At 40.4% G+C, this 24,160-nt stretch overlaps 1 protein-coding gene across 2 annotated transcripts; it reads left to right on the top strand.

Annotated features, from left to right (window-relative positions):
• The first annotated feature begins 794 nt into the window (after nt 1-794).
• On the top strand, nt 795-23,941 carry tmem51a (transmembrane protein 51a). 2 transcript variants are annotated; one of them, XM_061903792.1, is made up of 4 exons: nt 795-1,030; nt 1,221-1,301; nt 13,440-13,889; nt 20,257-23,941. In XM_061903792.1, the coding sequence occupies exons 3-4, from the start codon at nt 13,483-13,485 to the stop codon at nt 20,630-20,632; spliced, it is 783 nt and encodes a 260-aa protein (XP_061759776.1). In that variant the 5' UTR covers nt 795-1,030; nt 1,221-1,301; nt 13,440-13,482; the 3' UTR covers nt 20,633-23,941. The 2 variants fall into 2 exon arrangements, with proteins under 2 accessions (XP_061759776.1, XP_061759775.1); XM_061903791.1 differs by lacking the exon at nt 1,221-1,301.
• Nucleotides 23,942-24,160: the final 219 nt, after the last annotated feature.

Genomic DNA, 24,160 nt, shown 5'->3' with positions numbered 1-24,160 from the left:
GAGGATATTGTGGTAATAAGTCGGCTCTTACCATAGACATCAGCGGAGCTTGCGTCCTGCTGCAGCTGCGTGGCTCCCCTCAGAGACACTGGCGGTCACCACACCCGTGGCCACACCCCTCCGACTTTCAGGTACTATATAAATGGGTTGTACTTGTATAGCGCTTTTCTACCTTCAAGGTACTCATATAATCTCACTAAAACAATAGTAACACAATAGGCAGATAAGGGATTTTCCACAATAATCCTAGTAAACGTGTCTAATAACATCGCTCTCACTGCCCTCGCCCTTTTTTTTGTAGTCCTTCACTCTCATTATCCTCATCCACAAATCTTTCATCCTCGCTCAAATTAATGGGGAATTTGTCGCTTTCTCGGTCTGAATCGCGCTTGCTGCTGATGGCTATGATTGTAAACAATGTGAGGATGTGAAGAGCCCTACAACCCGTGACGTCACGCGCATATCGTCTGCTACTTCCGGTACAGGCAAGGCTTTTTTATCAGCCACCAAAAGTTGCAAACTTTATCGTCGATGTTCTCTACTAAATCTTTTCAGCAAAAATATGTCAATATCGCGAAATTATGAAGTATGACATGTAGAATGGACCTGCTATCATCGTTTAAAAAAGAAAATCTCATTTCAGTAGGCCTTTAACTATTAAATGTTTTCCCTTTGAAATACAACAAACCACATAGTAATAATATTATTATTTTTAAAAAGTTCTAATAGATATGTGTGCTCGCACTTATAAACGCCTCACACTTTATCAATGCCACGTCCTCTCTGCAGTTGAGTAAACAGTATATGAGGAAGTAAGCTAACGAGCAGCCACCATAGGGTTAACCGTGAAGTGGAAGTAACCTCCTCCTCTCCGAGTGTCTCTCTTCTGGGATCCGTCTAATTCAGAGCAAAGCTGCTCCCTCGTTTTGCCTCACTTTGTCCCGTGGATGATTTCTCTTCTCGGCGTCGTCTCCATTTTGGCGGCCAACGGCATCCTCTGTGGCGGCGTTGGCGACACTTTAAAGGGGAAGTAAGTGCACACCACGGCCGCTTCAGCCGTTTTTTTTTAGACATCTTTTTCAAAAGTTAGACGACGACCCCTTTTTTTTTCTTCCCTGAACTTGTCTGCCTCCTCGGGGAGTGTCGCGACGTTTAGTGTAGTAAATGTGTTAAAAAGTGGTGTATTTTATTGCTAAACGGAGCGTTTTACCACTCAATAGTGAAACTTCGGACGAACAAGCGGATGTGAAGTGTGATGTGTTACAATGGGGAGTTAAACGCGAGTCGTTTGACGCCATACAGTAAGTAGTTTTTTTTTCTTTATACAAATGAATAAAAAGTCCTAATGTTGAACCGTAGCTTTTACATGGCGAGTAGGTGTGACCCTTGTTATGATCTTTATTCGGCTGGCTCATACCATTCATTCTTCAATCACCATCTCCACTGTTTGTCCCTCCAAGCAGGTCATGGCATGTGTGCAGACTCCAAAAATATCCCTCATATTTAACAAATTAGCACAATATTGTATGCCTTTGGTCTAAAAGGGGACTGTGATGCCATACCATTAAAGCAGGGGTCTCAGACACACGGCCCGCGGGCCAATTGCGGCCCGCGAGACGTTATTTTGCGGGCCCCACCTTAATCCTACCATCCATCCATCTTCTTCCCCTTATCCAAGGTCGGGTCGCGGGGGTAGCAGCCCAAGCAGGGAAGCCCAGACTTCCCTCTCCCCATCCACTTCGTCCAGCTCCTCCCGGGGGATCTGAGGCATTCCCAGGCCAGCTGGGAGACATAGTCTTCCCAATGTGTCCTGGGTCTTCCCCGTGGCCTCCTACCGGTCGGACGTGCCTGAAACAACTCCCGAAGGAGGTGCTGGGGTGGCATCCTGACCAGATGCCCGAACCACCTCATCTGGCTCCTCTCGATGTGGAGGAGCAATGGCTTTACTTTGAACTCCTCCCGAATGACAGAGCTTCAAGGGTGAGTCCTACCACCCGGCGGAAGAAAGCTCATTTCGGCCGCTTGTACCCGTGATCTTGTCCTTTCGGTCATAACCCAAAACTCATGACCATAGGTGAGGATGGGAAGGTAGATCGATCGGTAAATTGAGAGCTTTGCCTTCCGGCTCAGCTCCTTCTTCACCACAACGGATCGGTACAGCGTCCGCATTACTGAAGACGCCGCACCGATCCGCCTGTCGACCTCACGATCCACTTTGAGGTACTTGAACTCCTCCACTTGGGGCAAGATCTCCTCCCCAACCCGGAGATGGCACTCCACCCTTTTCCGGGCGAGAACCATGGACTCGGACTTGGAGGTGCTAATTCTCATCCCAGTCGCTTCACACAGCCGAGAACCCCCACCTTAATATGAAAGTTTAATTTTAGTGGGGCCCGCGAGTTTTATATGAATGGCGTTTGACAGCATTGTGTTATTTGGGTCCTTAATGGCTCTTTCAACGTTCTGGGTTGCCTACCGCTGCGTTAGTGGAAAAGCGGCATATGAGTGAAAGCGACTGAGACGTTGCCATGGAGATGAGGGTTTTCTTACCTTCCTGGCTGCAGTCACAACGCGACACCTGTCCGTCAGTAATAACAGTCCCCGATAACCTTGGACCAATTCAAACCGTTATTTGTTTTTTTCAAATGCAGAGAATAATTTCGCCACATCTAGTATGTGTGTGACTACCATTGGCACTTTAACTTTAACTTTTATTATTGTTTAATTTGCATTGCCTCACACAATGAACACTACATATATTTATATATGACGCCGGATAACACTCCGTGAGCCATCACTTTTTTGAGCTCGCTATCCCGGTACTTTCCGGGCTTTCATCCGCCGACCGCTGTGTTGCTGTATAGAGAAAATTGCGGAATGACACACATTGCGGAAATAACATTATTCTCCGTGCGTCGGCTAAATACAAATATATTCCACAACCCCAAACATGTCTTTTTCAAAATATGCAGTGAAGAAAAAGGTTAGTGGTGAGCAAAGAAAATTCCAGGAAAAGTGGGAGATGCAATATTTCTTTGTTGCGCACAGGGGCACCCAGACGTGTCTTACTTGCACAGAGAAAGTTTCGGTGCACAAGGAATACAATTTGAAACGTCATTATACAACTACACATGCTGAGGAGTATGCACCATTTTTTGAAGAAATTTTTTTCTCGCGGCCCAGCCTCACCCAGACTCCGCAACCAGTGGCCCCCCAGGTAAATTGAGTTTTAGACCCCTGCAGTAAAGAATTGCAGTAAGTTATACCAGTGTTTTTCAACCTTTTTTGAGCCCAGGCACAATTTTTGCCTTGAATAAAACTGCAGGCACACCACCAGCAGAAATCATTAAAACAACAAAACTCAGTTGACAGTAAAAAGTCGTTGTCGCAATCGTTGGGTATGACTTTAAATCATAACCAAGCATGCATCACGACAGCTCTTTTTTCGAAGTAGGTGTATTGTCACCACCTGTCACATCACGCCCTGACTTAATTTGAGTTTTTTGTAGTTTTCCTGTGTGTAGTGTATTAGTTCTTGTCTTGCACTCCCATTTTAGTGTCTTTTTCCTGTTTTGTTGGTTGTTTGTATCTTTCTTCGTGGGGACATTGTTGATTGTCATGCCATGTTCGGATGTACTTTGTGGACGCCGTTTTTGCTCCACAGTAAGTCTCTGCTGTCGTCCAGCATTCGGTTTTTGTTTACATTGTAGCCAGTTCAGTTTTAGTTTCATTCTGCATATCCTTCCCTAAGCTTCAATGCCTTTTCTTAAGGGCACTCAACATTTGTTTATTTTTGGTTTAAGCATACAGTACTTTTTTACCTGCACCCTGCCTCCCGCTGTTTCAAAAATCTACAAAACAATTAGCTACCGGCTGCCACCTAATGATATGGAAGATTATTACACGGTTACTCTGCCGAACTCTAGACAACACCGACACTCAACAACATTTCATTTGAAGACTATAATTACTGGTTTGCAAAAAAATATTTTTAACCCAAGTAGGTGAAATTAAATAATCTCCCACGGCACACGAGACTGTATCTCATGGCACACTAGTGTGCCGCGGCACAGTGGTTGAAAAACACTTTAATTATACATTTGAGGAGAAGTGAAAACTTAGTAATGTAGTTCTCATTAGACTCGACTTTTTATTTATTTATTTTTTTCACAATCTTATTAGTTTATTGCTGCTTACAGGGAATTGTGACACGATCTCTCATATTCAGGACTGCTGCTGCTCGTGTGTGTTCGCTCAAACTGACTCCACCCAAAATGTACTACGAATTAAGATGTTTGTAGACGTCTACAAAGGAGTGTTAATGCCACATTGAAGAGATAAGAAAACGAGTTTAAGTACATGGTTCATTTTTTTTGAGAAAAAAGTAATATTTCCCAGAAGACATTATGATCTTGAGAAAAAATTCCTTATTTATAAGAGACTGCAGTCAAATTGTAATACATTTTGTCCTGTGATGTATTATCTTAACCCCCATGAGTCACATTTGGAGCACACAGAAAGATCCCGAGCGCAGGATCGAACCCAGGACCTTCGTATTTATTCTTAAATTCACACTGGACTAGATTTAGACTTTGACTTCCTTTTTATTGTCATTTAAATTTGAGCTTTTCAGTACAGATAAGAACAAAATTCTGTTGCATTAGCTCATGGTAGTGCAGGATATACTGGAGATACTATACAGAAACCCACTTGCACACAACTGGCCATTGGAACCCCTCAACCGTGAACAAAACGGTCTATTTTTCGCCACATTTAACATTAAATAAACCCACTTCAGCCATTAAAACATATCTTGCGTGGTACTGTAAAAATGTTTTAAAAGAATGTTATAAAACAAATGGAACATGAAATAATTAAGAAATAAAATATTTGAACTCACAATTTGTAGCACCCACTCGACTCCGTATAAGCCAGTGGTACGTTCGCAGTCGGCAGTTGGTCGTAGTCTGTTGATTCGTGTGATAGTCGTGGGAAAACCATTTCACCGCAGGGATAACTTCGTGTCGGCCGACCTCGTCTCACAAGATGTAGTTTCTCTTAAGTATCCTTTTTGAAAATATATGTTTGCAACCTAATCAACATGTTGCTCTCCTTCTTTGTGAGTACTGGTGAGTTTCTGTGGCTTTCTATGGCTCGTATGGCTCCGATGCCACTTCCTGTTTTCGCAACTTGTGATTAGATACTCACTTTGGACTCCCAAGTGAGTATCGAATCACAGCGTAAGGCAAAAAGTCGGTCAACTTGATTGTTGAAGTAAAGATACAGTAGCACCAAGATTAGCCGGCTGTGGTCAATGACGATGTTCACCCATTAATGCAGAAACGGTGAATATTTTTATCAATTGCCACAGAATAACAATAGAAAATAAGACAAATACGGCTCTGTAATAGAGAAAACGTAATTTAACAAATAATCAAGGCAAATAACATGTAGAATATGCTTTGAAAAAAATCTATGATATGGTTGAGTTGCGATATTTGAAGCGCAATGTAGCAACAGGTAACTGTGTGTCTTTAATTTCCATCCATCCATCCATTTTCTGCCAGTAATTTCCCCTTTGGGGTCACAGGCAGCGCTGGTGCCTATCTCAGCTACAATCAGGCGGAAGGCGGGGTACACCCTGGACAAGTCGCCACCTCATCGCAGGGCCAACTCAAAGAGACAGACACAATTCACACTCACATTCACACACTAGGGCCAATTTAGTGTTGCCAATCAACTATCCCCAGTTGCATGTCTTTGGAAGCGGGAGGAAGCCGGAGTACCCGGAGGGAACCCACACATTCACGGGGAGGACATGCAAACTCCACACAGAAAGATCCCGAGCCCAGGATTGAACCCTGACTTCTCCGGACATTCGTGTTATGAGGCAGACACACTAACCCCTCTGCCACTGTGAAGCCTGTGTCTTTAATTTTTTGTGCTAAAATTTCCTTATTTGACATTGGCATATAGCAGAGCTGTTTACTACATGAAGAGGGCTGCTATTTCAAAGGTCCTAGAACTCGTGGGCCGGACATCGAAATATAAAGGTTTCGTCAGAAAGTGCCTCCGCCGGATGTTTTTTTTTCGAGACTTAGTTTACTTAATTGCAATATAAACACATGGGCTTTCACGTTGCACTATCAATACATTAATTATTCTCCCCTCGCTACTCAGTTCCAGCGTGTGCACCTAGTTAACAGTAAGGTGAGAAGCTCTGTTATTTGAGAGTAGGTCAGAGTAAAGCCGCTGCTCCTCCACATGGGGAGGAGCCAAATAAGGTGGTTCGAGCATCTGGTCAGGATGCCCCCCTTGAACGCCTCCCTGGGGAGGTGTTTAGGGCGCGTCATACCGGTAGGAGTCCACAGGGAAGACCCAGGACACGGTGGAGAGACTATGTCTCCCAGCAGGCCTGGGAATGCTTCGGGATCCCCTGGGAAGAGCTGGATGAAGTAACCGGGGAGAGGAAAGTCTGTGTTTCCCTACTTAGGCTGCTGCCCCATCAACCTGACTTCGGATAAGCTGAAGAAGATTTGGTTGATAGATAGATTTTAAAAGACTAAATTTACTGTAATTTGAGCTGTCTAAAATGTTGCATAATTTTGTGACTAAGAGTAGATTAAAACTAAATTACATTTTCGTCCAAAGACTGACTAAAACTAATTTAAAAACTGCTGTCATTAACACTGGTGGCATACAAGTATTCGTAAAGTATAATTGTGAATATTTAACACAAAACTGATAATGAATATTTACAAAATGTAAAATATAATCTTAGACTTGTTAATAATATGGCTTCCATTTGCGGCGCCTCACTTTAACTGGAAGTCATCCGCTTGTACACCTGTATTGCCTTTTGTTAACAAGTTTGTACATGTCTCTTTCAAAATAGGGTTAGGGTTATGATTAATACTTAATAGTTTTGACAGAATAAGCAATTACACAATATGTTACCTCATTCATCAGCAGTTAAATTAGGAGCCTCTGTAACCCATTTTGAAATAATTGTTTTATCATATATGTACCAAATACTATATATGTGGCATATGTATTTTACATTTTCCTGAAGGAATCAATAAAGTACTGTCCATCTACATTATCGCAAGAGGCGGCAATACAGTGCTTTATTTTCCAGACTATAGAGCACACCAGTATCCAAGCCGCACCCACTAAAGTTTAGGGAAGAACTTGTTTTTTTTTCCGTATATTACCCGGACAACCCGTAGATCTATACGTTGTGAAATGAGTTATATCTACAGAATTATTTACTGAATGCTTATTTCCATACCTTTATTGTTTCGAAACAGAGTCTGTAACATGGCAGTAAAACGAATGATCAAACAAAACAGAAGTCTGTCATGAACCCTCAAGCTGCAGAAACTAGCTCTCCAATCAGCTAAACAGACTCAATACGCATATGTTCCTTCTTGACTGCACTTAAATGTAGAATATATGTAGAATATATTTATATTATACATATATTATATATATAATATATGTCGTATATTATTCATTATTATTATTGTTTATTGTGAGCTATGTGGTGCTGAATTTCCCCCAGGGATCAATAAAGTACTTTCTATTCTATTCTATCTTCTATTCTAATACCCCCATGGTGATGTCTATGTGAATTTACTGAGGAATTTGTCAAACTGGAACGATAGTAACGGAATGCAGTTGTAAGGTACTAACGCTCATAAATGTGTTAGCATATATGTTAAAGACGCTAGCGTGAATACATAACAATAGCACGTACAGGTATGAAGGCAGACACTCCTACAGACATCTCACATGGGACGCTTAAGTAAGTAAGAATTGTTTGTTATTCTGTAAAACTCACATACGTTGTTTGAAGAATCCATACGTGTAAAAAGGCTGTGGAAAATTAGAAGACAGAACAGCACTCCTACTTGTGGTTTAAAAAGCTTCAAGCAGCAGGAAACACTTGCAGGGATTCACCCAGCTGCACCTGAAGTGGGCGAACTCGCCCAAAAGACAGCGCAATGGCACACACAATAACACACCAGAACACACCATTTTGATGTATTTGCATGGGTTTAATGAACACTATTTGCTTTTAGGCTTCCAGGCCATAGGACTTTAGGCAATATTGCCCATCTTTAGTATCCACAAAGTTTATAATGTCTTAGGAGCCATGCAGATACGGTATGTTTTTCTTTCATGGCTAACTTCCATTTTTCACAGGTAAAGGATGGGCTGGTACATTGTGTGCTTTTTATTGCACGTTCACGAGGCACATTCAGCTGGCTTACTTTGTTTTATCCAATAGCATCGCATCATCAGGTTTTTTTTGTTTTTTCTTGCATAAAATCATGATTTTTGTAGTGTTCAGTTTGAGAACCCCACACATGAGTGGACAAGTGTCAAGACAGTTTAAGAGTGTGCCAAAAATTCTTACCCCCACACAAGGGATGGGTGATGTGGCCTACAATCTACAATATATCGCGACATATATTTCAGGCTCCTGCGGTAACGTTCACTATCAAAATATATATTTTTGGCATATTCCAAACAGGTTACGAAGGCTCTTAGTTTAGCTGCTGACATGCCGTCAACCTATTGTATTATTTTCTTACAATGAATATTAATCTACTTTACTGTTAATATCTGATTATTTTTGTTTGTAACATACGGTTCTATCTACACTTCTGTTAATTGTGAAATAAGCACATATTTTTCAGTTGTCTGGATACTTTACATTATTTTTGGGCGATACTACAAATTTGGGTTTCGATCCAATACCAAGTAGTTACAGAGGCAGTACTTGTCATATGTTCTTCTTTAATTACAATTTTCTGGGTATTTAAAAAAAAATCCAGTTTTGGTCACAACTGTAATCGGACAAAAACACAGGATGTAACAAAATCAAATAATAGTATTGTTATTGTATTAATTATTTATTTAATTGTATTACATTATTTAAAACAAGTCAGTAGTGCAACATAAGTGAACAAAAGCAAAAACTACTATTGGCTTATTTTTCTGAGTTTGTAAACAACAAAAACAATTGTGTGATCATAATAAACATATATCTTATGACTGTAGTATTGGCCATCAACAAATACTATACCTGGTATTGTTACTGTTGATATTTGTATTGATCTGCCCACCTCGTTTACATTCAAGAGCTCTAGCTTAGCGGTTAGCCATGCTTTTTTTTATCCTTCTAGTGTAAAATATTTAGTTATTCCTCATGTCTTGTCTTCCAGTGATAAAAACAGTTTATTTGCCATTATGAAGGGTTAGAGATTTAGAAGCCGCACTCGAGGCAAGGAGACAAGCAGGGCGCTACATTGCGTTGAGGTTGCAGTTGTTGTTGTTGTCAAACTTGCGAGAGACACAGCTAGAATGTGTGATCAACATGCATTATCACAATATGATCATAGTATGAAAAATATGCTATCGTCAGACAAATTTATACAATTTTTAAATTGCCTCTGACACCCCATGACAGAACAGTTGCTACAAATGTCTTGAAATGCATCAGAATAATGCATCTTTGTTGGCTAGGGTTCATCAGTTAGGCCAGACTTCAAACTTCTTGTGTACATTCCGGAGATTAAAAATTTCAGCATCCACTTGATTTATCTTTTCAAGGAACAATACTATAAAAATGCAAACCTGAATAAAACATAGTCAGTGTACAGCTTCTATAGCAGTTTGGATTTATTTTTAAAACAACTCAAGTCACAGCCCTTATTGTCTGAATAACAGCTTGCAACCCGAGGGAGTACAGCATTGTGTCCAAAAGTTTCCTTGCTTATGTCATTTAAATTCATTTACAGCTGCCAATTCAAGTGACTGTCGAGTATATCCAGTGGAATGTTGAATATTTTGTGATGGGACCATGGGTACTTGATTGTCGAGGGCATGGAATTCATCCAGAGCTGCGCGGGTTGTTTTTATGTTCCTATTCCATTTATCGGGGCTAGTGGATGTTGGATACCTGGCGCTCCTCCAACTTCCGCTAGAGGATTCTCCTCACCAAAGCTACTAAATTGAGTTCAGGTCTGGAGACATACATTACCATTCTATAACATTCACTTTCAGCTTACTCAGCAAGGCATTTGTCATCTCTGAGGTGTTTTAAGGCTTGTTGTCATATTGGGAAAACTGCCATGTGGTCCACTTTCCCAAGAAAGTGGTTTAGGGTCTGCTTCACAAATTACCAGTGCTTGTTTGGACCAATCAGCACTTAAGTGGGGTCCTGTTAGGCACAAACAACTTGTGTTTTTATTGGTACCTTTTTTGTGGATTTGGGATTCTCATAAGTCCTGAAAATGTGAAATCAAACCATGAAGGCATGACCGAGATACTTATAAAATAATCTTGCCTTCTTTAATACTTCCTCCAAATGAGCCGTTTAGAATCTGAGTAGCTAGTGACGTATTCGTTCCGAGTATCAGCGGATATCTCCATACATGGTAAAGTTTTACCCAAAGGGCTTTTTGGGCGAGTCCATCATTGTCTTTCAAAGTTGTAGTCACTAGGTTCCTTTTGTTTTTTCTATCCTCTTATTGTTGGGCAGACTGGCTCATATATGCACGCCACTTTTTAACCTCTATATATGCACGCCACTTTTTAACCTCTGATTGTTTTATTTCTTTCTGTATGCATTATGTAGTGGTTGATATGCAGTAGTCCTATACTATGACCCTCAAAAAGAAAATTGCTATATCGATCTTCTGGATATCATATAAATATATACTGCTAAACCCATCCATCCATTTTCTACCGCTTATTCCCTTTTGGGGTCGCGGGGGGCGCTGGCGCCTATCTCAGCTACAATCGGGCGGAAGGCAGGGTACACCCTGGACAAGTTGCCACCTCATCGCAGGGCCAACACAGATAGACAGACAACATTCACACTCACATTCACACACTAGGGCCAATTAACCGTAATAATGATAACTGCGGTAAAACTCCTGACAGTTAATGTTATCATTTTAAGTTAAAATGATCGAAAAACCGTGCTTGATGACTGCTTTTTGAGAAACTCTCGGACCTACTGGCACCAGCTTAAATGCTAACATGAAAACAAGAAACATTAACGTCTTTCTCCTTTAATAAACGACATACCCCAATCCAAACATATGAACACATTTCTGTCTAAACAACTAGGCTATTCAATTATGCACATTGAACCTAAAAGCTGGGATCTCTCAGGCCCCAGTGATCGTTCTATACCAGACCTGGGAAAAAAATAAATGCCCGGGGGCCACATGCGGCCTGTTAAGCTTTTCAATCTGGCCCGGCAGACATTCCCCTCAATTTTTTTTTTTTGGATCTTTAAGATCAAAACTGTATCTGCCATTATGATGTGCAGTAATGTTTTTGTAGGTCTTGAACTATACAAAGTATTTTATTGGATGGAATCTGCGCTTTTCCATGATATACTAATTACTATAGTAATCTAATTAGTTACTATGGTAGTATAATTAGTTACTATGGTACTGTAAGTCACAGCAGCTCAGACGAGGCACCAAGCAGTGTGGGTGGGGAGCGTATCCACAGAGTGTTTCCAGAGTGTCAGCCTGAAATGTGGGTGTGAAGGACAAACGATGAAGGAAATTTTTACAACAAAGTTCGAAAGATTAGTGATGTATCAGATTGTAGGTGGGTATATTTTATTACACTTCGCTGTGTTTGTTGCATTTTTGTTGCGTTTCGCTTGATTGTAAAATATGTCAATCGAGAGGGGGTGTGACGTTCATTTGTTGTCAATATTCAGTGTTTTATCGTTCATAGTTAACATTGTAAATCCCACATTCTTGGGCGGCATAGCTCGGTTGGTAGAGTGGCCGTGCCAGCAACTTGAGGGTTGCAGGTTCGATTCCCACTTGTGCCATCCTAGTTACTGCCGTTGTGTCCTTGGGCAAAACACTTTACCCACCTGCTCCCAGTGCCACCCACACTGGTTTAAATGTAACTTATATATTGGGTGTCACTATGTAAAGCGTTTTGAGTCACTTGAGAAAAAGCGCTATATAAATATAATTCACTTCACTATTTTCATGTACATTCTTGGTGTTTCATTTAGTAAAAAAAATACAATTCCATTCCGTTTTTTTAAGGCGGTCTTTTATAAGGTTTTTAGCATTCAATCAGACTTAATGTGAGGTTTTGTATTAGTGTTCTTAAAAATCAGATATACCGGCCCCCAGACACATTTTGTTCTCTAAATTTAGCGCCCCGAGTCAAAATAATTGCCCAGGCCTGTTCTATACTATACTATTTAAACAAGAAGGCGTTTTTTTACAGTGCCTTCAAGGCCACAACAGAGTTGCCACAATACCCGCCAGAAATATTAAATCAAGCTAACATATTATATTTTGTTGCATTTTTAAAATTTAAATATATCAAAGTGCTACAGTATAAACCAGTATTTAAAACCATCAAAGCTTAGTGATTAAAACAGATAAAATACTTGGACTAAAACACTATCAGTAAAGCAAAAGAAACGAAAAACATGCAAAACAGTTGGTGTCTATTTATGTTATTTAAGAACAAACTCTTCAAAACATCCAAAGATTTTAGTGCGTTTGAGTACTTTTTGAGCACATTGAACAACACTGATAACCCTGATCATTTTGGCCAGGATAACTCTGATATAGAATTGTAATATCGTTGCATCCCTCAGATGTATTTTAGCAAATGATTGTACAGATGTTAGTGTGTTTCACTTGACAGGAGATGAAGCTGCCCATGTGTAGTTCATTTTGTCTTCACGTTGGAAAATACGTAACTTTTTCTGTAAATCTTTGACTTTTCATCCCACGCCTTTGCGAATACAACCCTGTGGCTTTTTACGTCACTTCATTTTATGAGTCTAGCTCTAAAAAACAAAGTTTGAATTCCCGTTAAGTGCAAGCGTGTAGGTGGGTGCAACTTGAGTTTTCTTACTTTTATATATGATGTGAATTGTTTATACTTGGGATGTCCGATAATATCAGACTGCCGATATTATCCCAAAATCCCTTGCAGCACTAACTATTCCAGGACGCTACAATCTATACCCCCCCCCCCTCCCAACACTGCCCACCTCAACCTCCTCATAGTCTCTCACAGGGAGAGCATGTCCCAAATTCCAAGCTACTGTTTTGAGGCATGTTAAAAAAAAATAATGCAGTTTGTGACTTCAATAAAAAATATGGCAGTGCCATGTTAGCATTTTTTTTCCATAACTTGAGTTGATTTATTTTGTAAAACCTTGTTACATTGTTTAATGCATCCAGCGGGGCATCACGACAAAATTAGGCATAATAATGTTTTAATTCCACGACTGTATATATCGGTATCAGTAATTAAGAGTTGGACAATATCCGATATCGGTAAAAAAGCCATTATCGGTCTTCTCTAGTTTTAACCAGCCTCTCCAGACAGCTCTAACAATGAAATTGTGTTTCTCCCTGTAGTTTTTGACCCCTTTGGAGCTTCTGAGTTGGAGTGACTTTCAAGATGCGTTCTACTGCGGATGGACAAGCCAGCCCCCGCAGCAATGACAACAACAACAACAACAACAACAGTAATGAGAACAGTGGAAACTCCGGTTCTCAGTATGCACTTTGCGCCCTGGGTGTCGGACTGGTGGCTCTTGGCATCGTAATGATCGTGTGGAGCATAGTCCCTGCAGAAACCACATCGAACAGTAACAGCAGCACTGCCGGTGGAGGACATGGTGATCCTTCTGGATCCAGAAAAAGTAAAGCTTCCTCTGTGGCCTTTGTCCTGGTGGGATCGGGGGTGGTCATGCTGCTGCTGTCCTTGTGTCTGGGGATGAGGAACAGGCAGCGGGAGCAGCAGAGACTGCAGGAGGCCCAGAACCAAAGAAGAATGACCACCAGGGAGAACAGAGATGCAGAAATGTAAGTTGACCCATGTGTTTTTTAATGGTTAAACATGACGAAGACATTAAAATACAACGCTGTGATAAGGGCTCGCTGCTTCTGCTTTTTGTGACGCGTTAGTGGTTTTAGTCAAGGTGGCACGGTGGAACTTCGATTAACTTAATTGGTGCTTGAAGAGGGTTTGTAAATGGAAAAGTTTGTATAGTCAATGTTTATTCATAAAGCCCTAAATCACAAGTGTCTCAAAGGGCTGCACAAGCCACAACATCATCCTCGGTTTAGATCCCTCATAAAGGCAAGGAATTACTCACAACCAAGTGGGATACCAATGTGAATGACTATGAGAAACCTTGGAGAGGACCGCAGATGTGGGTGACAACACCCCCCCTTTATGGGAAAACGGATGCAATGGACGTCGAGTGGGTCTAGCATAATATTGTGAAAGTCCAGTCCATAGTGGATCTCTTTTTGGGTTTGGGTTGTTGTACTTGTATAGCGCTTTTCTACCCCCTTCTTAAGGAGCCCAAAGCGCTTTGACACCATTTCCCAACATAATAGTGAGAGTCCAGTCCATAGTGGGGTCAGCAGGAGACCATCCCGAGCTGAGAGGGGTCAGCAGCGCAGAGATGTCCCCAACCGATGTACAGGCGAGTGGTCCACCCCGGGTCCCGACTCTGGACAGTCATCACTTCATCCATGGCCACCGGACCTGTGTCCCCCCCTTCCACAAGGAATAGGGGGGCAGAGCAGAAAAGAAAAGAAACAGCAGATCAACTGATCTAAAAAGGGGGTCTATTTAAAGGCCAGAGTATACAAATGAGTTTTAAGATGGCACTTACTTGCTCCTACTGAGATAGCATCTCTAACTGTTACCAGGAGGGTCTATCTCGCATTGCAGACACCGATCTCCCGCCACATTTGCCTTGGCGCACAGCCGACGTGCCCGCACTCGAGCTCCGGCGGCGGCCCCTCTTTATTAACCAGAGGTAAAACAAACCGGTGAAAATATTCAACAGAACAGCCGTCAGAGCGGACAAACTTACCATGAATTGATTAACGTGAACCCCGACATAAATAAACAAGTTTGAAAAACTTATTTGGGTGTTACCATTTAGTGGTCAATTGTACAGAATATGTACTGTACTGTGAAATCTACGAATACAAGTTTAAATCAATCAATCAATCAAAAATTGCCACTGCTATCTGCTAAAGTTAACAACAGTTGAGCTGAAACCACATCACACATCGCTTAGGTACAGACACCTTCTTTTAAAGGCACATACATACACACTTTGCTTTCATAAACTTCTCTCAACTGCATATGACATATTAAACATTTTTTGAATAACACATGAATTACTTTCCCTAATTATTCCTTACATTTATTAAAGGGTAATTATATTAGTATTTAAATTACTTTATTGGTTTCGGTCAAGCCGTTCCCTAACCAGGGCTCAGAAAATCTGCAGAGACTCCTCCCACCCCCACCAAGGACTGTTTTCACTGCTAGACTCTAGAAAGAGGTTCCACAGCCTCCGTAGCAGAACCTCCAGCTTCTGTACCCATTTCTTTCCTCAGGCTGCAAGACTCTTGAATGCATCATAATAATAATCTCCTCAATTCCCCCACAAAAATGGATTAACTCGCTAGAATATAAAGACAATATGACATAGATCCATAAACGTGGGTGCATATGCAAAAGTGCAATATATTTATCCGTACAGTAATCTATTTATTTATATCTGCACCTTGTTGCTCTTTTTTCCTGCTCTACAAGAAGCTAATGCTACAAAATGTTGTTCTTATCTGTACTGTAAAGTTCAAATTTGAATGACTGTAAAAGGAAGTCTAAGTAACTTTAATTAATTACTTTTTTAAAGTAATTTTCAGAACACCAGTAGTAACAGTAATGTGGTGTTGAGTTTAAACTTAACACTTTGCACAATGTGTTTGAAATACCGATATCTATCGAATAGCGTGTTACAACCTAATAATACCGGGATATCAGTTTTGGTCCACATCGCCCAACCCTGATGCAAATGGGGTTTGAGATTAGCACATTGGCTTCAGGGCACACAGCATTATTTCCTGCAACCACTTTTGATTAGTCAGCAGGCCAAAAATGCAAGGCTCGATAGTTCTGATACAATTCAAAGACAGAGGAGGAGAAAAAAACCTCTGCCTCTTGGGAAATAATTTCAGTAATTAAAACCTCAATGTTGATTAATTGTGGAGCCCAAGTTCCAGTCTCATCAAAAGTCAAAATTTTAGTAAAACTTTATACATTTTGAACTAGGACTGGGCGATTTGGCCTTTTTATTACTATCTCAATATATTTAGGCTATGTCACGATACACGATATATATGTTGATATTTTGCTTTAGCCTTGAATTAACACTTGCTGCATATAATCACAGCAGTATGAGGAGTCTATCCGTCTACATTAAAACATTCTTCTTCATACTGCATTGATATATGCTCATCTTAAACTTTCATGCAGAGAGGGACATCACAATTAAATCAATTTACCAAAACTGTATTTATTTGACAGTTATAAAGCAGTGGCACACACATTCATGTCATTTCAAAACAGAAAGTGCAAGATTGTCAGAGACAGTTTAAAACAAGCTATTAGTGCACTTTTGTGCATGATGTCACTAAGATAACATCAAAACAACACTAAATGACAATGTATTTTTTGTAGAGAAGACCACTACAATAGTTAAAAACAAAGTGCACTTTTGTGCATGATGTCACACAAGATATTTCATTAACTGTCAACTAAAAATGAGCTGCATAATATGAAATCAAATAGTGTATGTCATTCGTTATGTGGTAGGTTACTGCAGATATTATCTCCTGTTTTTGACACTTTTTTGTATGCAGTTTTGATGTGGAAATAGTGTTGATGTGCAGGTTGCGTCTGCATTTTGTCGGGTGTGGCACCGGCCGAGATGTTGACATTCGGACTTTCAATCACTTTTCATTCTCTAGGGGGTGCCTTTTCAAATGAGGCCACGTATTTGTAGTGCTGCCACTTTTTGTAGCAACGCTTTTGCCACATACTTAACATTACTGTTCAACATCTTCCTGCTTGAAGTCAAGCCACCGCCAGACGATGGACCCCGTGCTGTTTTGCATGGGAATTAATTATTCCTCCATTTGTTACCAGATTTGCACCTTCTCTCTCTGCTACCTCTCTGCTTCGCCAGGGCGTATGATGTTGCACGCGCGACAGTATGTGACATATGTAAGAAGGTGCGCTTGTTTTACGTCTTTGTGAGAAGGAAAGACAAGAAAGGGAGTGAGAAACGCTTGTAGTGTCATGCCCGCAGCTAAAAACAACTGCGTGCGAAAGTATACTCTAATACTCACGATGTAGTTATTTTCTATATCGCTGAGAGACAAACCCGCGATATATCGAGTATTTTCGATATACCGCACAGCCCCTATTTTAAACACAACATAAATAATAATAATAATACATTTTATTTATAAGGCGCCTTATGTGGGATCTGAGCCGAGGATGTTGTTGTAGTCTGTGCAGCCCTTTGAGACACTTGTGATTATCATCATCAGCCGTTGTCAGTCCACTGCTGGACGAAAGCCTCAGAATGTTTCTGCCATTTGGCGTACTTTTCATGCTGGTTACTTGTGATTAAGGACAATATAAATAAACTTTTGATTGATTGATTCTTTGGACTCACATTGAGCTAGCAAAACTAGAAACGTGTTGTGAAAAGGCTAAAAGACACAGTAGCAAACAGCAAAACTCTGCTGACTAAATGAGACCAATCGGAGATCAGTCGGACCGCCCACAATATATAAGTTGCTGGTCACAAAATAACATAATGGGTGAAGGAAACATTGGTGCACATAGACAAGGTTAGTACACCAAAGCAAATTGTTAATAAGCCTGTGGTTAGTAAAAGAAAAAGTTGGTACAATAAGAGGCAAGGTTTCACTGTTTATTTTTGGACATATGTGTCGTAGGGCTGGGCGATATATAGATATACTCGATATATCGCGGGTTTGTTTCTGTGCGATCTAGAAAATGACTATATCGTTATATTCGGTATATGTTCTCACACAGTTGCTTTTAGCTGCGAGCATTACACTACAGTCATTTCTCACTCTTTCTTGTCTCTCCTTCTCACAGAGACTTAAAACAAGCCCACCTTCTTACATACGTCACATGTGCAACGTCACACCCTCCCACGGAGCAGACCGGTTAGCGACATGGTAACGTTAGCTGTGTTGGTAATGGCGTGGTGCGGGTGGTAATACTAGAAAGAGAAGGCGCAAATCTGGTAACAAATGAAGGAATAATTATTTCCCAAGAAAAACAGCACGGGGTCAATCCTCTGGTGGGGATTTGACTTAAAGCGGGAAGATGTTGAAAAATTATGCGGCAAAAGCGCTGCTACAAAAAGTAGCAGCACTGCTAATGTAGCATTATTTGAAAAGTCACCCGCTAGAGAATGAAGAGTGCGTGAAACTCCGCATATCAGCATCTCTCTTTGGTGCCACACCAACAAAATTCCGAAACAACTATTTCCAAATCAACACAGTATGAAAAAAAAATAGTCAACAACAGAAGGAGATAACGTCCACCGGAACCTACCTACCGGAACCTACCTACCGGAACTGTACCTATTATACAGCAATTTTTTATTTGACAGTTATTGAAATAACTTGTGTGACATCATGCACAAAAGTGCAATCATAGCTTGTTTTTAAAATGTCTGACAATCTTTCACTTTCTTTTTTGGAAATGACATGAATGTTTGTGCCACTGCTTAATAACTATTTAATAAATACAGTTTTGGTAAATTGACTTAGTTGTGATTTCCCTCTGCATGAAAGTTTAAAATAAGCATATATTAATGAACAACAATGTTTTAATGTAGACACATAGAATTGTCATACTGCTGTGATTATATGTATCAAATGTTCATTCAAAGCTAAGGCAAAATATCGAAATATATATTGTGTATCGTGTCATGGCCTAAAAATATTGACATGTTAATAAAAGAAAGACCATATCGCCCAGACCTAGTGTGTCGTAACTAAAACTGACAGGACTGATGAGTAAAACTGTGAAACCCAACAATTTATGCAAACAGTGCCTTTACATAGATCAGACCTGGGCAAATTAAGGCCCGGGGGCCACATGCGGCCCGTTGAGCTTTTCAATCTGGCCCGCCGGACATCCCCAAATAATTGTTTTAGATGTTTAAGATGGAAAGTGTAGCTGCCATTATGATGTGCAGTGATGTTTTCTAAAGACCGCAAGTCTTCAATTATACGAAGTCTTTCAATGGTTGGAATCTGCATCATATACTAGTTAACTATGGTCATCTAATTACTTACGATGGTCACTATGAGGTATGTCGGATTGTAGGTGGGTTTTTTTTCACTGTTTGTTGCATTTTGGTTGCGTTTCGGTTGATTGTAAAATATGTTGTCAATATTTAGGGTTTTATCATTCATAATTAATATTGTACATCCCACATTCTTTATTTTCATATACATTCTGGGTTTCTTATTCATTAAAAAAATGTAAAATTACATTCCGTTTTTTAAGGCGGTTTGTCATAACGTTTTTAGCTTCCAATCATTATTGTGAGGTTTTTTACAAACCCCGTTTCCAAATGAGTTTGGATATTGTGTTTGATGTAAATATAAACGGAATATAATGATGACGGCCCTGCTTATTTTAGCAAGACAATGCCAAACCACATTCAGCACGTGTTAGAACAGCGTGGCTTCGTAAAAAAAAGAGTGCGGGTACTTTCCTGGCCAGCTTGCAATCCAGATCTGTCTCCCATCTAAAATGTGTGCCGCATTATGAAGCGTAAAATACGACAGCAGAGACCCCGGACTGTGGAACGACTGAAGCTCTACATAAAACAAGAATGGGAAAGGATTCCACTTTCAAAGCTCCAACAATTAGTTTCCTCAGTTCCCAAACGTTTATTGGGTTTTGTTAAAAGAAAAGGTGATGTAACACAGTGGTGAACATGCCCTTTCCCAAATACTTTGGCACGTGTTGCAGCATTGAAATTCTAAGTTAATTATTTGCAAAAAAAACAACTTTTTGAGTTTGAACATCAAATATCTTGTCTTTTGTAGTGCATTCAATTGAATATGGGTTGAAAAGGATTTGCCAATCATTTTTATTCCGTTTATATTTACATGTAACACAATTTCCCAACTCGTATGGAAACGGGCTTGGAGGTATACTGGCCCCCAGACACTTTTTTATCTAAATCTGGCCCCCCGAGTAAAATAATTGCCCAATCCTGATGTAGATTGTTGGTTATATGACATTATTTTGAACTGTTTAGGCATAACGAGCATTTGTTTTATTGCCCGTGTGCAGGCCTGTGGAAGACGCCCAGCGGTATGCCGTGCCCACCTACGAGGAGGTGGTAGGCAGCGGGCAGTACCCCGTCCGCCAGAGCAACCTTCAGCCCAGCTCCTCCCAGCTCCCTTCCTACGACGACTTGGTCCAAGTCGACGGCGTGCAATACGAATTTGAGGTCGCTGGATCCCCGCCTGTCCCCACCACTGTCCCCACGACCGGCGTCACTGCCGCATCCAACCGCAAACACGGCAGAAGTGGCCGCAAGCTCCTCCCCATCAAGATCCGTAGGATTAAATCAGAGAAGACGCCGAGTTCTCAGCCGGCCACTGGGATCAGTATAGAGCCGCTCACCCCGCCGCCACAGTACGAGGACAAGGTGCCTCCCCTTTAAGGTTTATGCTAATTGGTCCTTAGAAACTACAATCATCACTCATGGAGCCTCCTGGATATGGAATACCTTCTGTAATGCTCTGTCATTTCAAATAACTGACAAACAGAAAAGTCTACTTCTAAAACTGGAACACATCGGAACAGAAGCATAGACCAAATATCTCCTCGGATGCCAACGCGACTTCAATACATTCATAGTTGGTTACGTAAGTCACACACACTGTGATGGTGGCGGACATCCTGAGACATATTTCTCCACAAAAGAGGACGAGAAGAAGCTGTTGAACTACAAGCAGCAGAGTGGGCATTGGTGCATTAATTATTTTCATCAGCCTTGAACACACACACACACACACACACAAACCTTCACTGTCTATGACAGTGTTGCTTTTTAAAACATCTTGGCTTCTGTTCGCCCAGCTGCTTATCTCTCACACACTCCATTACCGAAGACGTACCATTCTTTACCCTCTGGAATAATTGCATTCAGGCAATGTGCTCTCAGTAAATTATTCTATCAGTTAAAAATGATATATTGTGCTGGAACTGTACTATTTTTATGACGTTGTGATGGTAATCCCCTGAAAGACCTGCAACAACATTACAAAAAAAGATGGTTTATAGTCCCACAATACACTCTGTTGTAAGAGAATGGACATGTGTGCTAAAAACAAATGGCGGGTTTTAGTCAAAATTAAGTATGTTCTGATCTGATTTCGTGGATTCCGATACCAATCAACAATGGGTGAGGTCAGCAGATTCCGATTTTTTTCAATGTATTTATGACGAGTGCTATTGACGGTTTAGCATTGTCAACACAATATAGAAACTATTGTCCACTACTCATTTAAATCCTTTGTTTTTTTTGCACTCAAACTCTTCCTGTGTCCAGGGAAACATTCCCACAGTTTAACATTAACAAAAACAACAAATTATAATTTTTTTTTGGAATGTCTACCGATTTATATAAAGATAGTACCATTGGAATCAATCACCAATTTATGGATCGATCCGCCGTCCTTTTATGTGTCGTGTACTGACCGTGACAATGCTGACACACCGGCATTTAACTTTATCCTCCTAACTCTTTCATGTCAAAATCTGCTTTCTTTCTACTGTAACGTGGTTTTATCTACACTTCTTATACCTTACTAAGCACTTATTTCTTGGTGTTTAAATCCAGTTTACCGGTTAGCTCGGCTATTAGCATGCTTGCTCCTGCTTGCTTTTGGTGTGCAACATGATTAGCTTTGTCCTCCAGTGATATTAATTCAAAGCCCAAAACCAGTGAAGTTGGCATGTTGTGTAAATCACAAATAAAAACGGAATACAATGATTTGCAAATCCTTTTCAACCTATATTCAATTCAACAGATACTTAACGTTCGAAATGGAAAACTTTATTTTTTGCAAATAGAATTTTGATGCCTGCAACGTGTTTCAAAAAATGTGGCACAAGTGGCAAAAAAGACTGAGAAAGTTGAGGAATGCTCATCAAACACTTATTTGGAACATCCCACAGGTGAACAGGCTAATTGGGAACAGGTGGGTGCCATGATTGGGTATAAAAGCAGCTCCCATGAAATGCTCAGTCATTCACAAACAAGTATGGGGCGAGGGTTAACACTTTGTGAACAAATGGGTTAAAGAACAACATTTCTCAACGAGCTATTGCAAGGATTTCAGGGATTTCACCATCTACGGTCTGCAATGTCATCAAAAGGTTTAGAGAATCTGTAGAAAACACTGCAGGTAAGCGCTGATATTATGGACCTTCGATTAGAAAGGACAGATTTATTAAAAAAAAAAAAAAAAAATTACTTGGGACTTCCCGCTCATCTAAGATGGACTGATGCAAAGTGTAAAAGTGTTTTGTGGTCGGACAAGTCCACTTTTCAAATTGTTTTTGTGTCCTCTGCGCAATACGGATGGTTCTTTTCCTCTTTGGTCCAAAGTTCAAAAGTCAGCATCTGTGATGGTAAGGGGTGTATTAGTGCTAAGGTATGGGGACATGCAGGTTTGGGAGTCTTTTCAGTCTATTCAATTGAATATAAGTTGAAAAGGATTTGCAAATCATTGTATTCTGTTTTTATTTACGAATTACACAATGTGCCAACTTCACTGGTTTTGGGTTTTGTGCTTAAGATACTAAGAAATGCAGTTTATTTGCTTTAATAGAGGTAGTTTTAATTAAATTAGAGTGTCTCCATGCTCTGTATGGAGACACCTAATTAGCTGCTAGCCCCTTGTCAGGGACTAAAAATAGATGCAGTGTTTGCCAGAGGGGATCGGCAATGGTGATCACATTCTTTTTCTTAAAAATCGGATGATACTGATGGATCGGTGCTTCCCTAGTAAAAACACGGGCTTATATTTGAATGTGTGTTTTAGCAACAGTTTGACATCACACAACACAGGACAAAAGCATCATTCACACTCTTCTCATATTCACATAAAACCAATTTGCTCTGCCACTATGGCTTGGGTCAACATGATCTTCCAACCCTTGTGCACCTGAAAAAGTGGTCTCAGACAAGGGTTTCGATCCATTTCTGAGTAAAAGTTGAGCTGAAATGTCAACACTCCATGCACCAGAGTGTAAGAATTAAAGTCCTGTCCAAAAAATAGCAATATAACCACCTACTCTGGCGTTAGTAGGTCGTGACTTCAAACCCCAGCCGAGTCATACTAAAGACTATAAAAATGGGACCCATTACCTCCCTGCTTGGCACTTGGCATCAAGAGTTGGAATTAAGGGTTAAATCACCAAAAATTATTCTTGGGCGCGGCCACCACTGCTGCCTACTGCTCCCCTCGCCTCCCCTGGGTCAAGTGCAGAGAATAATTCCAACACACCTAGTGTGTTTGTGACAATCTCTGGTACTTTTAACTTTAACTTAGGTGAAGTTTTTTTTAAATATTTGGACCGGATCAGAGTACCGAATGCAGCCTTCTTAGTCAGTTCTACTTGCACCACTGTGTGGTCTTCAAATTGTTTACGTACCGTAATCGTTATACAAAATGAAACTGTTGATGATTTGTTTGGTAACTTTTTGTATGAGCAAATGAGCGAGTTTGTTTGGTCAGACGTGAACGCAGAAATTGAACGCGGGTGTGGACTAAAGCAATCAATTTGACAGAACCTAGATGATATACAACTGTCTCATAACCGACTGAGGGATGCTGGGTCCTAATGTTTAGGACAGGGGTCCCCATTCTTTTTGAAACCAAGAGCTATTCTTGGGTACTGATTAATGTCAAAGGGCTACCAGTTTGATACACTCTTAAATAAATTGTATTTCTCTCTGTCATTCTGTCGTACATTTTTTTTCCTTTTACAGAAGGTTTTTGTAGAGAATAAATGATGAAAAAAAACACTTGATTGAACGGTTTAAAAGACGAAAAAAACAAAAAAAATGAAAATGTAATTTTGAAACGTAGTTTATCTTCAATTTCGACTCTTTAAAATTCAAAATTCTACCGAAAAAAAGAAGAGAAAACTAGCTAATTCGAATCTTTTTAAAATAAAT

This window comes from Nerophis ophidion, linkage group LG06 (genome assembly GCF_033978795.1).
Source record: "Nerophis ophidion isolate RoL-2023_Sa linkage group LG06, RoL_Noph_v1.0, whole genome shotgun sequence".
Taxonomy (NCBI): domain Eukaryota; kingdom Metazoa; phylum Chordata; class Actinopteri; order Syngnathiformes; family Syngnathidae; genus Nerophis; species Nerophis ophidion.
Note: the sequence above shows the minus strand (reverse complement) of the source record. Positions and strands in the feature narration are given on the sequence as shown.

Bases quoted from the DNA above. Each gene is read 5' to 3' on its own strand.
- tmem51a (XM_061903791.1), top strand. From the start codon at position 13,483: ATGCGTTCTACTGCGGATGGACAAGCCAGCCCCCGCAGCAATGACAAC. The intron at 13,890-20,256 runs GTAAGTTGACCC...GCCCGTGTGCAG, and splicing joins GAGAACAGAGATGCAGAAAT to GCCTGTGGAAGACGCCCAGC.